The following is a 17546-nucleotide window of genomic DNA, read 5'->3' as shown; positions in this document are numbered from 1 at the left end:
TGTAGGTAAAAGGGAGCCTAGGGAAGGTCTAGGATCCGTCCCAGTACCTTTTCCCTTTGGGGATTTCAGTTCAGTAATTAAGCCTACAGCCTCAGTGCTCACTTCTATGATGGCCTCGTGTAGGAAATTTTTTGTTGTCACTAAGCGTGCTTCAGCATTGATAATTTCTTCATTAATTTTCCCCATTGCATCTGTAAGGTAATTTGTGATCATATTAGTACTTCCCTGTTTTTTTTTATTAATACCATTCCCTATTTGGTTTTGCTTTCTTCTCCCCATTATGTATGTTATATATATGGGGTTACTATCTTAAACACTTTTATCTAGTCACAACGAAGTATATGCAAGTCACTAAGCCAAATAACAACAAATAACAGCAAAAATGAGTCCAGCCCAGCCTCCTCTGGGCTCTGGCGGGCTCAACACAAAAGTGCAGAGAAAAGGGTTGTTAAAGGGCTCCTGCCCCTGTCTATAGAGGCAACACTGGCAGCAGCTCAAATCTTTGAACGTCTCCTCGTGGCCCTGTAACACATTCGATGATGTAGTCTGAGTCAAAATGAAAAAAAAGCACACACCCCTACCGTATATAGTTGACCAAGAAGAGATACCAGTAGTATCCGAATAAAAATGGCCAGGGGGGGTGGCCCAGCCCAGCCTCTGTCAGATGCTGACGGGCGCAGGACGGGCCCGCCCGGGCGCCGCACGCGTTCCACAGGGCGGGAGCGCGAGAGTTCAATTTAAAGGGCTCCTGCCCTTTGTGGTTCAGCCGCCGCCGCCTCCCTCGTGAAAACGCGCTTTTTGAGTCATATTAGATTACCAACCATTGAGAGAGAAGTGAAAGTTTTGCACAGAGCTTCAATTAGTTTAAAGAACTGTTTAAACTATTTAGTTAGTTTAAGGAATTGTGTTAATCGTTTGTTTATTAGATCGTGTGAATTGTAATTGAAATGTAGCAATGCTACAATTACTGGTACATATAATTTGCACTTCTTTTAGACACTGCCCAGAGTAACAATTTGTGTTACTCTGCCATGGGAAGGTGTTCCGTGGGTGGAGCGTGGGTGTTCCCACCCGTGGATTTTGGTGCATTCCCTGATTTGCTAAGACTAATAAACCTGGGACTGCATAAAAAAACGAAACCTTCCTAGGTGAAGTGTAACAAAGGGAAATACGTTTATTCCTACTTGTGGGCATTCTGGTATTCTATGGCTCATACTCTCTCGATCTAGAGTATGATTACCAGATGTAGCAGCTATATCTCCTTAATGCTATTTCAATCCTTCATTCTGCTTGTCTCTTCCTCTGTGTAGGTACATAGTCCTCAGTGTGTGGGTTCCTGTGCTGCTGTACCTTTGCTTCTATTGCTACACTGCCATGGCCAATGAAGATACAAGGCTCTCTGCTCTCGGCACAGGTAATGTCATATGAAGCCTCAGCTTGGCACCCTACGTATGTGTGTTTGGGAATATTCATTTATGTATCTGTGTGCTTGTATACATTTGGCTTTCTTATCTGTGAGTATGTGAAACTGTTGCTTATATAGAACTATTTGAGTCTGCATAAAGGTTTGTATAACCTTCTATGTGGCTTTTAATGTTTTAGTTACCAAGATCTGTTGTTTTAAAAACATACATAGGCACAGAGGGTGGGTTTGGGTCAGCCCCCTTAACCCACAGGTTTGGGGCCGTGCAAATCATATCTTGAAAAAGTCTGCAGCAGTAATTTTGCCTCACCATCTCAATATTGGTGATTAATCCACCTTCTAAGGAGTGCTTCCATTGCAGTGCATGAGGTTCATTGTTTTCAGGAGCAGCAGCGGCTGACGGCCCTATCTGGTGAACAGCGAAGCCATCTTAAACAAGCATTTGCAATGCAATGAGTCTCGCATTTCTCAGAGTTAGAGCTATTAGCAGTTGTAAACTCCCAACCGGACTTTTCTTGCCTCATTAAGTGGAAAAAAAACATGCGTGATCACGCTGCTAAAAAATGGAAATGGAAATAGAAACGGTCTCAGGGTCGATGTCATGCAAAGCACTCGACTTCTGCCAAGCGCGATCGCGCTGCGAAGAAAAGAGAAAAAGTAGTCCACAAACCGGACGGAAAACTGCGAGCCTCGTATGTTTTCAGTACTGGCTTGCTGCGCTCGAGGAGGGCTAACCACCGGGAAATGCATAGACCTGTGAGCAGATTTTAAAAGGCATGCCCACGAACCAATGAAAGACACTGACGTGACATGGGCGGGGCTCCGAACCCTTTTTTAACTACTACAGCGTCTCGCAAGTGATACGCATGCGTTAGCGCATGCTATGCAGGCTCGACCCTAAAAAGGCTTCCCCTACTAAAGGCAAAATCTAAGTTAATATATAAAGCATTATAGCTTTAGTAGGGTCATATTTTTCAATGAAATCATTTTTTCTGTGCAGCCAAAACTACATAGACCCAACAGAAATTGTAAAGTGTCTACATTCTTATTTAGATAATGTATCAAGTAAGTGCTTATTTATTTTTTATGTAGCTTTTGTTGCTTTTAATGGGATTTTCCATTACGGTTTCCCAGACCCACGTCATTCTTCTCCATTTTTTTAACCTTTCTTCATTTAAAACTTAAAAAAATACACAAGAGGTGCTCTGGGTTCAAGCCATTTAGTCACTTTGTGACCCTTCCATCAACCTTTTCTTATTTAATGTGTCTTCCATATGTATTTCAGTCCTGAGGAGCATTGCATAGGTTTATGTTTTGTGGTCAGTGGCAGATGTTGGCATCTCTGGGATTGCATACTGTGCCATCCTTTCTTGCGCTACGACTGTCTTAACAGCCCTGCCAAGTATCACACATCAGTGATTAGACTAACACATTTTAATGCTGGTGACTGCATCACTGCATTAAAATGCATTGATCACGCACTCCCTGATATGATTTTGGTGAGGAGGGGCACTCCAAACAAACAGCTTGATGTGCAGCATTTAATCTCTGCACTGTTGCTCTGCCTGTAAAGCAATTTACCCTGCCGGTGGGCCTGAAAGACTCCTTGTTATAGTGAGATGGCACACAGGAATACATTGCCCATGATTTATGCTAAAGGGGCAGCGCAGTGCTGCGCCAAAAATAGTAGTGCCACACTGTGCCACTTTTGAAACTCAGGGTTGCACTGTATTTAGAGGAAAACGGTGCACCCCTGCGTTTTCCTCTGCGCTGGCGCTGAATTAAGGTGCCTAGCGCCAACGCATGCACCCTTGCACCATGGTGCAAGGGTGTCTGTGTTGAGGGGTTAGATTGTTTATGTGCAGGAAGGTGTCCCTTCCTGCACATAAACAATCTATAATGGAAAAATGCAGCACACATAGAAGTACCAAAGCGTCATACTGAATGATTGTTTATGTGAAGGAAGGGACAGCTTCCTGCACATAAACAATCAGTCATGGCATTTTGCTTACAGCACACATAGAAAAAGCAAAAAATTAGGAGAAATAAAAGCATTCCTCCTCATTTTGCCATGCTAATGCCACCCCAGGGGTTTACAACTCGTAAACCTGAGGCAGCATTAAAAACAATGGGTGTTGCGGTGGAATGCCCACAGCAACACCCATTGCACGCCCCTTTGATGCAGAAAACTGCGTCGGAGGGGCCCATACTTACAAGGAGGCGTAACACCACAAAAAAGTGGAGTTGCACCTGCTTGTAAATATGGAGCAGTGCTTAGCACCACTGGAGCGCCACGAAAAATGACGCACCAGTGGTGCTAGGGGCTCTTAAATATGCCCCATTGTATCTTTCCCATGCAAAACCAGCTAGTGCTTCCTCTCCCAGCCCACTAGGCCTCTCTGAGACGTGTGGCTGCTGGATCTTTCTGCACAGACTAATTGTAAGTTGGTGAATAAAAGGAGTGTGGTTCCTGTAGTTCCTGGCTGGTGAGGGCGGCCGCTGAGTGAGCAGAGAGTAATCAAGTAATGCGATGAGTGTTATTCAAACGAAGGCCCAGATTTATGAAAATGTGGTGCATCAACTTTTTCTGCACCCCCCCACGGGCACCTAAAGACACCATGGTTGCACCATGTTAAATATATGGTGCACCATGGCGGTAGTTAGAATAACAACATCAAATTTTTTGATGCCATTGTGGTGCTTTGCTATGCTAGCATCAAAAATGTTGACGCTAGTGTAGCAAAGTGCAAGGAGGCCCATTGGTTTAAATGGGTGCGTCATTTTAATGCCTGCTCTGAGCAGGCACTAAAAATGACACAAAAAATAGCACATTGAAATCTGTTAAATTTTACTGCTCCATTTTTTCAGGCCTCCAAGCACCGGAACGCTCCCCTGCATACATTATGCCTGGTGCAGGCTTGATGTGATGCAAGGGGATACAAGGTGGCACAATGCATGCATTGCTTAACTTTGTACAAATGGGGTGGGGAAAATGCCACCTTAATGCCACATTTGCATAAAACAAAAATTATGCAATTGTGATGCAAGGTTGCACTAGAGGCTTCTTAAATCTGTTCCCAAATATTTATCAACATATTTTATTGAATTTTCACGGGTAGCCTTGCCATAGCGACCAGAAGGATGCCAAAAGCATGTCATAGAACAAGGCAGCACACAACTGCCCAGATTTACAAGAATCTGGTGCATCAGTACTGATGCAGCAGATTTCTTGTACCCCCCCTCCCCAGCACCTAACGACACCATGGGGGTGCAGTATTTACAATATAGCACACCATGGCGCACTTTAGGTCAAAACGTAAAAAATGTTGACGCTATTGTGGCAATTTTCTGTACTAGCGTCAAAAAGTTTGATGCTAATGCAGCAAAGTGCAAGGAGGCCCATTGATTTCAATGGGTACATCCTTTTAATGCCTGTTTTGAGCAGGTGTTAAAAATTACGCCCAAAATTGCGCAATTAAATCTTGTAGATTTCATTGCACCATTTTTGCGGGCCTTCTAACGCCGGAATGCCCCCATTGCATACATTATGCCTGGCGCAGGCATAATGTGGCGCAAGGGGTCGCAAAGTGGTGCACTGTGCCACTTTGTAAATATGGCACAGTGATTTTTGCCTCATTTAGCCAAATTAGCATAAACAAAATTACACTAAAGAGGGACAAGGAGGCACTAAGGCCTTGTAAATCTGGCCCAACGTAATTAAATATTTATCATCTCCGCCACCTGCCAGCCAAAGACACACTGCTTTAATCCACGCTATGTTTCGATTTATTAGGTTTGCTGACACCCACGAGGAGGTAGAGTTCTTCCTGAAGTCAGCATTGATTTCAATGATTGAGAACCAGGAGCGTAGTTTTGTCTGTAACATTTGTGGGTGGGGGTGAGCTTCACATTTCCCAATAATCACGCTGTCACATAAAGTTCTAATACATTATATGACAATCTGGCGCACAGGGGCAGCGGCAAGGGAGAGGAATGCAGATTGGTAGGGGCACTAAGGGCCAGATGTCACATGCATTTTTGCAGTCGCAAATGGCCCAACTGGGTTATTTGCGACCACAAAAATGCATTTTGGTATGTATGAATTCCAATTTGAGATTCGGTAACTTGTTAACGAATCACAATTTGGAATATCGTCTACATACCGGTATTGGGAAGGGGCTTGTTAAGGGTGATCATTCCTAATACCGAATTGCAGCGGTATGTAGGAATGTTTTTGACCGATATGAGGTCGCGAAACATTCGCATTTTACCACCAACTTCAAGTAGGTGGACGCCCATTTGCAAACGGGAAGGGGTTCCTTTGGGACCCTTTCGCCTTTGTGAATGCATGCAAGAAATTTTTTTAAGAGCAGGCAGTGGTTCTACGGACCACTGTTACTCTTAAAAAAAAAAGAAAAAAAAAACTTCATTTTTCTTTTTTAAACCTTCAAGGAAAAAGGGCTGCATTTAAAAAAACCAGACCGCTTTATTTAAAAGCAATCACTGACACAGTCGTCTGTTGAGCCCAGCAGACCACCATCCCTGTGATTTTAGCGTTTCCTAATGGGTCGTGAATTTTGACCTACTTCATGAATATTAATGAGGTAGGTCGATTTGCGAGCCATTGGGAATCGCTAAATGAAACTCCTGGGGTTTCATACATTCAAATAGCGATTACCTAATTGCGATTTGCAGAAAATCGAAATTAGGTAATGGCTATTCAAATAAATGATACATCTGCCCCTAAGTAAGAGAAACCACATTATTTTGTGAAATAACCAACATTTTTCATGTATTCCCACGAAGATTGAGGGAGAAGGTGTGCGTGCGTTTTTGTTTGTGTGTGTAAAATTCCTGGTGAAATCCGACATGACACCTCAACATACCCGACTGAAAGCACCTCAGTCCAACTATTTTTCACAAGATACCTTTGTTAGTGGGGTGTAACATTCCCCTCCCCTCCACGATCTGAATCTAAGCCCCTGGTGAGAACAAGGATTATATTTAAGTAACGTTTTAATGTATCAAAGGCAGTGCTTCATTTGTGGCACCAGGTAACAGTCCTGAAAGTGTTGTGTTGAAATGTCACTCATAATTACTCTGAAATTATGAAAAAATCACACACAACAATCTGAAAGCTTGGCAGCTGTCTTAGTGACTACATGGCACTTGTTCACGTTTGCTGAGCAAACTGACTTTTAGATGGTTTAAACACATTAAGGGCCGTATTTATACTCCGTTTGCGCCGAATTTGCGTCGTTTTTTTTGACGCAAATTCGACGCTAAACTAACGCCAACTAACGCCATATTTATACTATGGCGTTAGAGGCGAATAGCGCCAAAGTTCCCGGAATGTGCGTCATTTTTTAGCGTGAACCCCTTCCTTGCGTTAATGATATGCAAGGGAGGCGTTCCCGTCTAAAAAATGACTCCCAGGCCTTTACGTGGTATTTATACTCCCGGGCAAAAGAGACGCCCGGGAGTGGGCGTGGCTAAAAACGGCGCATTTGCGCCGCTTTTTAACGCCTGGGTCAGGCATGGCGTTAAGGGACAAGTGGGCTCAAAATGAGCCCAGAGTGCCCTCCCCTGCCCCCAGGGACCCCCCCTGCCACCCTTGCCCACCCCAGGAGGACACCCAAGGCTGGAGGGACCCACCCCAGGGACATTCAGGTAAGTATTTTTTTATTTTTTTTTAATAATTTTTTTTGGCATAGGGGGGCCTGATTTGTGCCCCCCTACATGCCACTATGCCCAATGACCATGCCCAGGGGACAGAAGTCCCCTGGGCATGGCCATTGGGCAAGGGGGCATGACTCCTATCTTTACAATGATAGGAGTCATGTTGATGGGGGATGGGCGTCGAAAATAAATGGCGCAAGTCGGGTTACGACGATTTTTTCGACGTAACCTGACTTGCCCCATTTTAAGACGCCCATGCGCCATTTTCCCCCTACGCCGGCGCTGCCTGGTGTACGTGGTTTTTCTCGCGCACACCAGGCAGCGCCGGTCTGCTTGCGCCGGCTAACGCCATTCAATAAATACGGCGCCCGCATGGCGCTTCAGAATGGCGTTAGCCGGCGCAAAACTTTTTGACGCTAAACTGCGTTAGCGCAGTTTAGCGTCAAAAAGTATAAATATGGGCCTAAACCTTTCTTACCTAACCTTGCCTACTCCGCTGTAACAGTCGCCCTTGGAAACATGTTCTTACTCCTCTCACAGCCCACTGTGTTGAAGAGAAGGGGCGTGGCTTCAGTCATGGTCAGGGGATGCTGTGTTTAACTTAGCTGAGCTTTGCCCCACGCTGTCTTTCGATCTAGCAGGTGTCCTCCACTCACGTGGCCTTTTTAATTGTTTGTCTTTTGTGGGGTCTGATCTGCAGAAGTGAGGATCTGTGCACAGCGTCCTGCTTGTTATACACAGGGAATTTCGATTGTGCATACCATGGTTTTCCTTTTTTTTTTTTATTCTTGCAAATAATCACATTTGAAAACAGCAGTGCGAAGGCCTCATTTGCTCCACAGACATTATGGTTACACTTTGCTAAAATGGTCACCATGTTTGCAGTTGAGAACCCTGTGCAGTAATCCTACCTTTTGTATTGTTGGTCTATTCGTGGTGAGACTTTAACATACTAACAACGTCCCTTGCGTTTATTCCACAGTAAGACTTACTTTCTACTTATTCCAGTGAAACCAGGAATGTTGCTAAAACATTTTCTTTTGCGCATCCTACCTTTCCACGCATTAGCACCTAATCAGGGCTGGCTTTAGCGCTGGTGGCGCCGGGTGCGACAATGTTTGTTGGCGCCCCCCAGTGACCTCCTCCACCATGGATTCCCTAACCACCACCCCTCAAGTCTCTAAAGCCACTCTCTCGCAGATGCATTTAATAGGTTTTATAGCGCCACTCACACCAGTGCAGGGTGTCAGAGGTGTCATAGCGCCACTCACACCAGTGCAGGGTGTCAGAGGTGTCAGAGCATAGAGACAATCAATCATACGTCTGTAAATCAGTGTTAAGGAAATGGTATATAAACTGACTACAAGGTGTAGGAGTCCCATGTCATCCATACAGGTAGGCTGTATAGTTTAAGAGGGCTTGGTCGGGAGAAGCACCAAATCAGAATTTAAAATGTAACACCATTGGGGTTAGGGATTCTCTTTAATAAGAAGAATAGATTTCGACCCAAATAAACCCTTTTTGCGACATTAGGATAATGAAAGATTGAGGAAAAAATCATAACGCTTTTATCTATACCTTACAGTTTACATCCAGTTCTTTGATGACAGTTGTTCTATATTAGGATTTTAACATAAACTGCAAGTAACAAAGGGCCAGATGTATGAAAGGATTTTGCATTCGCAAATGGCGCAAATCAGTAAATTCCAGCGTTTGCAAACGCAAAATCGTGTTTCAGTATGTATGAAAGGCAGTGCAGTGCAATTTTAGGGAATCCCAATTTTTAGCGATTCCCTAAAATTGCGACTGTGAATAGGGAATCACAAACTGCGATTCCCTAAACAAGAAATCGCATATAGGAAATTCCTATTTGCGTTATCCAAAGCACATGTATCATGCATTTACTAAATACGAACTGGGCATTTAGGAAATGCAATTACCACCAAATCCAATTTGGTGGTAACCATGTGCAATTTATAAAATGCATTTAAAATGCATTTTTAAAAGTGCCATGTAGTGCACACTTGTCCCTAGGGCATATGTGTGCTTTACATGTGCATAATTTCTTTTGGGGGGGTGATTCAAAGGGGGCCTTAGGTCCCCAGCACCTATGGATTTGCATTACCTAAATTAGGAATTCACAAATTGTGAATGGCAAAAACCATTCGCACCTATGCACCTTCAGCCCATAGGGATGAATGGAGTCCCATTCCCTAATAGCGATTCCCTAATAGTGATTGCGAATTTTAAGAAATCGCTATTAGGGATTCGCTATTTTCTTACATCCCATTTTGCATTTTCTCAGATAGAGAGATCTTAAAATTCGCTATTTAAGAAATACAAACTGGGGCTTTGATGCATCTGGCCCAAAATCATCTCTCTGACAAAAACAATAACCCACTGACCATTTACATTATATGCACTTCTGTGACCTTCATGGTACATGTTTTTTGCAGCAGACAAGTTAACCCTCTGTGCTACCTTAGGATGAGTCAAAACTTCCACTAGACAAAACTCCTAACTCTCTCCACGAAGAACATTAGTCACCGGAATTATCTTGACATTTTATTGTTTCATGAAAATTGCTGAAGACAAGGAACGTGGGAGCAGGTGCTTTTGAAAGCAACCATAATATACTGGCAAACAGGACCTCCCCACCCAAAGTCAGCAACTGGTGCGTTGGCACCAGTCGCACCGCCCTACTGCCAGACCTAATAGTTTTGCAAATGTTATTTTTCATTTAATTGCCCATATACAGTCGAAAAAGGGAGCAACTTAATGACCTTAGGTCCTTCTAGTCCTGCATTTGTGAAAACTTGGAGAAACAGTGGAGAAGCAAATAATCAAAATGACCTTACTGAAAACAAACACGCAATGACAAAGCCAATAGTTCTCATCTTTAGAAAGGCATTAGCTGAACTTTTGCCTATGGTTGTTGCTGATGCTGAGCAGCATTTTGTTCAGTATCGTGTAGCGACTTTGGTGCAAGGCCCGACGATGGCGCTGCGCGATGAGCATGCAGTTGAGTAAATACACACACACACCTGAGTATGTTTGCAGCCAAAAGACCTCAGGTGGTGAATCTGCCATTTATTTATACCTTCTGGCCACACCTGGCCAGAGGATATGTTCCTTGTACATCTCGGTTAAAGAACAAACAATAACACATGCCGTCAAGAACTGCACAGCAGTATTACATCCCTCCCCAATTTGGTTTGAATGTTCAATTGCTCAGACAGCACACAAAATCCTCCAGTCTGATGGATTGTGGATCAGGCTGGAGACTGTATCGCTGGTGATGGGATTGGCTTGCTCTTTCCTGAGTGTAGGACAACTGTCGGCTCAGGGCCTGGGCGTGCCTGATCCAGGCACTGATTCCCTACCTGTCTCATCCCGAGGTTTTTGTTTGTCTCATGTAGATTCCCAGTTGGTTTAATAGAGATCAGACGCCTCACCTGAGGTCCTGCAAATGTTGCTTTTCAGAAACAATAAATATCCCCGGTTCACCTTCTCAACTCCTTTCTCTGTTGTCACCATGGTGCATGGCAGGCTCATATGGCATTCGGAACTTTCAGCCAGATCTTCGGTCTTTGATGATCACTGAACACCAATCATTAGATGTCGCGCCACCACACGTCTCCTCCTGCTTGCCCGATCATTCGTCTCTCACTGTCTTGCTTGTGTCTCTTCGGGCTTTATGGAGGTGGCTGCCACCTTGGGTGGGTTGGGATGGTGCCCCGTCTTTCCCCTATTAGAATCAGGGACCATGGGGCTCATCGCGTGGTACAGGGATTTGTACTTCTATATTCCCTTAGAAAACGTTGAAGGCTGAGCTAGGGGTCACTGGCTTCCAGGGTGGTGATCCGTAGGGCTTTTTGAGCATACACATAAAGCATTTCACCTCACCATTGACTTGAGGCCACTGCATGGTAATCCATCGGTGTTGGATGCACAGGCTCCTCATTAACTCTTGCTTGGAGTTCGGTTCCTTGAAAAGGGGGACTATTGTCTGTTTAAATCTCCTCTAGGAGCCCAAAAATTGCAAATATATTTTCAAGTACTGGTGCAACATTGCTGAATGAAGTGGAGTCAATTACTTCCACTACTGGATATTCTGAGTATCTATCCATTAGAACCAACATGATACTGTCATTGGGAAAGGTCCAAAAAATCAAGGCTGACTTTGGACCGTGGCTTGGTGCATTGTTCCTCTGTCATGACTGGCGCCAGCACATCTGGGGTGCTCATTAATTGGCAGGCCAGGCATTGCCTCACAAAGTCATCTACTTTGGATTCAGGGCCGGTAAACCGCACCTTTTCCTTCACGCGCACCTTCATCTTTTCTGTGCCTTGGTGTCCACCATACACTAGCATGATTACTCATTGTTGCGGAGGGGAATCACCAACCTGTGTCTGCGCATTAGGAGACCATCCTGGGTCAAACTGAGTTTGTTTAAACTCTCCAGAGCTTTGTCAGCCATTTCTTATCTGTGCTAGTCCAGTCATCGGCATTTCTGAGAAAATCCTGTCAGGAGCCGCTATCCCGAGCCTGCCCCATTATAAGTCCCTAGTATATGGTACCTAGGTACCCAGGGCATTGGGGTTCCAGGGGATCCCTATGGGCTGCAGCATTTCTTTTGTCACCCATAGGAAGCCCATAAAAAGGCTTCTACAAGACTGCCTTTGCAGCCTGTGTGAAATAGTGCATGCACTTTTTCACAGCCATTTTCACTGCACCAGGTCACTTATAAGTTACCTATATGTCAGGCCTTCAGACCCTGAAGGCTGGGTGCAAAGTACCTGTGTGTGAGGGCAATCAGACACTAGCAGAAGTGCCCCCACGTTGTCTGGGCCCATTCGCCCAGACCTCGTGAGTGCGAGGATGCCATTTTAAGTGTGCACTGGACATAGGTCAATACCTATGCCCAGCTCCACAATGGTAACTCCAAATATGGCCATGTAAGGTGTCCAACAACTGGAAATTGTACCCCAATACTGATTCCAGTATTGGTTGCACAATCCCATGCACTCTGGGGGCTCCCAGTGGAACCCCAGTACTGCCATACCAGCCTTCTGAGGCTTTCCAGGCAGCCCCAGCTGCTGTGACCTCACAGGCAGGTTTCCGCCCTCCTGGGGACTGAGCAGCTCAATCCCAGGAAGGCAGAACAATGCATTTTCTTTGGGAGGAGGGTGTTACACCCTCTCCCTTTGGAAATAGGTGTTACAGGCTTGGGAGGGGTAGCCTCCCAGAGCCTCTGGAAATGCTTTGAAGGGCACAGATGGTGCCCTCCTTTCATAATCCAGTCTATACTGGTTCAGGGACCCCCAGTCCCTGCTCTGGCATGAAACTGGACAAAGAAAAGGGGAGTGACCACTCCCATGTCCATCACCACCCCTGTGGTGGTACCCAGAGCTCCTCCAGAGTGTCCCTGGGATTTGCCATCTTGGATTCCAAGGTGGTGGGGCACTGTGCGAGCATCTGAGTGGCCAGTGCCAGCAGGTGATGTCAGAGACCCCTCCTGATAGGTGCTTACCTGGTTAGGTGACCAATACCCATCTCAGGGCTATTTAGGATCTCGCCTCTGGGTGTTTCTTCAGATTTGGATTGCAAGACTCCAGCAGGAATCCTCTGCATCCTTTGCTTCATCTTCTACTGACAAATCAACCGCTGACTGCTCCAGGAACTCTACAAAACTGCAAGAAAGAAGCTAAGACAACTTCTGTAACATTGTATCTTCAGCTCCTGCCAGCAACTGCAACAGTTTCCAGGTCGTGCATCCTCCGAGGACTGCCTGTCTTCAGCCTACACTAGAAGAACCGAAGGAATCTCCCGTGGAGTGACGGGGTCACTTCCCTGCTTCAGCAGGCACCTCTCTGCAGTGACGACTGGTGCCTTGGGTCCCCTCTCCAGGTGATAGGCGTGGATCCAGCAACACGGGTGGTGGACTAAAGCGACTCCGACAGTCCCAATGTCCAGCTATCCAACTTTGTGGAGGTAAGAGCTTGCCTCCCCACGCAAGACAGTACCGCCGTGCACAGCGTGACTTACAGTTGCCAAGGCTTGTGTACACCCTTCCAAGAAGTTATTTGTGCACAGCACAGCTTAGGCCCCCTGCACTCCATCCTGTGACACACAGCTTCCAGAGTGGTTCTCCGGCATTGTGGGAATTCTTTGTGTTGTGCTGCATGGGCCTCCATTTACACCTCCTTTGTCCCTGTGCTGTGGGACTCCTGTGTGTGCTGCCCGGTCTTCTGAGCACTCCCTGAGTTGCTGAGAGTCTCCTCTGCCTCCCACTCCAGGGTAGAGGCCACCAGGTCCCTCCTGGTCCTGGGCAGCTACATTTTCCACCCCGCGTGTTTTGCATGAGCCAAGGCTTGTTGGCGGAATCCAGCAACACAACCCAGACTGCATTCATCCATCCGGAGTGGGACATGTTCTGCACCAACCAGTAACCCACATCTGTCTTCTTTGGTGCAATACTGACTTTGTCTCCTCACCGGTGGTTCTTCTTTTGCACCTTCATCCGGGTTAGCAGGGGTTACCGTTTTCCCTGGACTCTTCAGTGCTTCTTGGACTTGGTCCCCTTCTTCCACAGGTCTTCAGGTCCAGGAATCCATCATTGGTGTCTTGCAGTCTCTTCTGGTTCTTGCATTATCTTCTATCATTACTTCTACTGTGTTTTACTCCTGCTTTCCTGGGCTCTGGGGTGGGGTATTTTACTTATCTTTGGCCTTTCCCTACACTCCCAGTGCCCCTCTACACTCTACACTTGCCTAGGTGGGAAACCAACTTTTGCATTCCAATATTGTACTATATGGTTTGTGTTCCCCCTAGGCCCATTGCAACCTAATGTGACTTTCACTATTTGCACTGTTTTCCTACAGTGTACTTGCCTGTTTTTGGTTACTAGTGTATACATTGTGTAATTTACTTACCTCCTAAGGGAGTATAGTCTCCAAAGTATTTTTGGCATTGTGTCACTAAAATAAAGTACCTTTATTTTTGTAACACAGAGTATTGTCTTTCTGTTGTGTGAGTATTGTGTGACTACAGTGGTATTGCAAGAGCTTTGCATGTCTCCTAGTTCAGCCTTGGCTGCTCTGCCTACAGCCACCTCTAGGCAGTCTGGCTTCTAGACGCTGACTACATTTCACTAATAAGGGATAACTGGACCTGTTATAAGGTGTAGGTACCCTTGGTACCCACTCCAAACCAGGCCACCCTCCTATATTGGTGGTGCAGCGGTGGGATAAGTACTTGCAATTGCCTTATCACGCTGTCACTGGTGCTTTCCACAGGAAAGTGTACTCTGTACTTGGAGCTATACAAAACGTATACCTAGTATTTTCACTTGCATTCTAAAATTCTAAAAGTTAGATAAAGTAGGTATTTTCTTTCCTTTCACTTTACTCTAACTTTCTATCACTATGTCTTCCTCTGAGGCCACCACTAGGGTTGTCAAAACTACTTATGAGAACCTAAATTTTAAACGTTTGAGGGGGCTTTGCTTAGAAAGAAGCCTAGGGAGTGGGAAGAACAATAACAATAATTTCCTTTTAAATCTCCTTCTCCAGGATGACCAGGAGCAATCTGGTAACAAGATAGAGGAGAGAGAGGGGGATTCTAACCCACCACAATCAGTGCTTAATTTGTAAATAAAAACGTGCCGGTGGCCAAAGCCCTCCTCTTAAACATGCAGCTGCAGCAATTAAGTGTGGAACACGAAATACTGAGGCGGCATAATCCTGAAGCCATCTCAGGCCTCTTCAATCCATTTAAAGCAAACTCCCTGCCTCTTCAACTCACTCTAGCAGCTTTCTGCTTTCTCTCTTTGTGATGCTTTTTCGGTTTTCCCTTCCTCCGTCTTTCCCATGTGTGTCTTTTGCTTGCAGCGAAAGCTTGAGGCAGAAGAATAAGCCCCAGCCCTCAAACATAAGTGCCGGTGCTCAGCACCAGAAACAACAAGCACAAATTAAGCACTCACCAGAATCTTGAGAGGGCCCTGAGGACGCAGGGGAGGGTCCTTCACAAAATCTTCCTCCTGGTAAGCCATCTAGTGTAGCTGGCAGTGGGTCACATACAAGTAGAGCTCCCTTCACACCTAGAGGCCAGGTTACTAGGGTTACACAAGCCAGGGAAAGATCTGCCTCTGCTCATTCCCATGTCACTTCAGTCTCAGAAGCTTCCCACATATCCAATCCGGAGAATAACTTCCTAGACAGGGAACTCAAGAAAGTTGAGGTTGGAAGACGCTAGACTGAGGCTGCAACAGCAACAGTTGGCCCTAGATAGGTAAGCCTTAGCTGTGGAAAGGGAAAGACAAGGGTTGGGGTTAGTGCTTCATGGCTGCAGCAACAATAGTAGTTTCAGAAGTTATGGGGTCAGGGAGGACACCATTAACTCAAGAAACTTACATGAAATTGTTTCCCCATACAAGGTGGGGGATGAAATCCAAAAGTGGTTTGCTGCACTTGACAGGGCCTGTAACGTTCAGGGGGTCCCTCATAGGCAGTGGGCTGCTATTCTTTGGTTGTCCTTCTCTGATAAAGGGAGAGGCACACTCTTCACTATTAGGCAGCAGGACTTAGACAATTATAACATTCTGAAAAATGCACTAATTGATGGTTTTGGGCTCACCACTGAGCAATACAGAATCAGGTTCAGGGAATCAAAGAAATAATCTTCACAAGATTGGGTTGACTTTGTGGACTGTTCCGTCAAAGCTTTAGAAGGTTGGTTACATGGCAGCAAAGTGTCTAACTATGAGGGTCTATATAACCTGATTTTGAGAGAGCATATATTGAATAGTTGTGTGTCTGATTCGTACACCAGTTGTAGGAGGCTGGGCTGGTTTGTAGTGGGTACCTTGGGTACTTACACCTTACCCCATGTCCAGTTATCCCTTATTAGGGAAATGTAGTAGTGTTCTAGCAGCTTAGGCTGATAGAGGTAGCTATAGCAGCGCAGCTTAGGCCAACCCAGAGCCCAGAAAAGCAGGAGTAAAGTACTGCAACTTTCCTTAGGACACACTACAAGTTGTGATTAGAGTTATTGCAAGAACCAAGCACGACTGCAAACAACAAATGGTGGATTCCTGGACCTAAAGACCTGAAAAGGAAGGTGACCAAGTCCAGAAGTCGAAAGAAGTTCCAGGAAGGACAGGAGCCCCCGCCAACCCAGCAGAGGGTGCAAAAGAAGAGTCCCCGGTTGGACAAAGACTGCAGAAATGCACCTAAGGAAGATGTCAGCAGGTTCCTGCATGATGCACTGGGTGTCCCACGGAGAGAAGTTGGATGCAGGTGAGATTTGGCGCTGGATTCGTTCTACAAGCCCTGGGTCCGGCAAAGTCGCATTTTGCATCAAAATGGAGCTATCTGGACCCAGGAGGGACCTGGGGGCCTCAACTCTGCATGAAGAGGAATAAGGGGCTTTCAGCACTTTAGAGAGCCCTCAGAACACCAAATAGCACCCACGGAAGTCCCAGGACACTGGGAAAAAGGAGGTGCAAAATGCGGTTGGTGCAGCACTACAAAGGAAGGACTCACGCCGCTGGAGAACAACTCAGCGAGTTGAGCATCACAGGATAGAGTGCTGGGGGCCTGGGCCAGGCTGTGCATGAAGGAATTTTGCAAATAGTGCACAGAGGCCTTATGAGGTGAAGAAAACTTAGTGCATAGGGGTATTGTTGTTCTCGGGGAAAGCAAGGTCTTACCTCCCCCAAATTGAGACAGCAGGACCCCAGGACAGTCTGTGTCGATGGGGTCCACCCTCTGTGTTCTAAGGAGCATACCCGTCACCAGGTGAGGAGTCCAAGAGAACCGGTCGTCAACTTAGAAGGTGCCTGCGTGAGCAGGGAAGTGACTCTGTCACTTCAATGGAGATTGCTTCAGTCCTTCTAGTGCAGGGTGAAGACATGGAGTCCCCAAAGCGTGCACACCGTGGAAACTGTTGCAGTTGCTGTCTGGAGCTGAAGTTACAGAAGAAAAGTAGCCCTTCTGGATACTTTGTTGTTGTTACAGCTGTTCCTGAAAAAGTCTGCAGTTGATCCGAGGTCAGAGGATGAAGCAGTAGTCGCAGAGGATTCCTGCTGGAAACCTACAAGTAGAAGCTGAAGGGAAACCCACAGGAGAGACCCTCAATAGCCCTGAGAGGGCGATTGGCTACCTTATCAGGTAAGGACCTATCAGGAGGGGTCTCTGACATCACTTTCTTGCACTGGCCACTCAGAGGCCTCCAGAGTGTCCCCACACCTTGCAAAGCAAGATGGCTGAAGTCTGGGACACACTGGAGGAGCTCTGGGCACCACCCCTGTGGTGGTGATGGACAGGGGAGTGGTCACTCCCCTTTCCTTTGTCCAGTTTCACACCAGAGCAGGGACTGGGGGTCCCTGAACCTGTGTCAACTGCCTTATGCGAGGAGGGCACCATCTGTGCCCTTCAAAGC

The 17546-nt window shown here is 46.1% G+C and overlaps 1 protein-coding gene across 1 annotated transcript in view; it reads left to right on the top strand.

Annotated features, from left to right (window-relative positions):
• Positions 1–17546, top strand: part of FA2H (fatty acid 2-hydroxylase) — a 604197-nt gene that overhangs the window by 544178 nt on the left and 42473 nt on the right. The window contains exon 4 of the mRNA XM_069217631.1: positions 1311–1414. Coding sequence (XP_069073732.1) covers positions 1311–1414 — 104 coding nt within the window. The remainder of the gene's footprint in view (positions 1–1310; positions 1415–17546) is intronic.

Source organism: Pleurodeles waltl, chromosome 12 (genome assembly GCF_031143425.1).
Source record: "Pleurodeles waltl isolate 20211129_DDA chromosome 12, aPleWal1.hap1.20221129, whole genome shotgun sequence".
Taxonomy (NCBI): domain Eukaryota; kingdom Metazoa; phylum Chordata; class Amphibia; order Caudata; family Salamandridae; genus Pleurodeles; species Pleurodeles waltl.
This window is presented reverse-complemented; position numbering and strand designations above follow the sequence as displayed.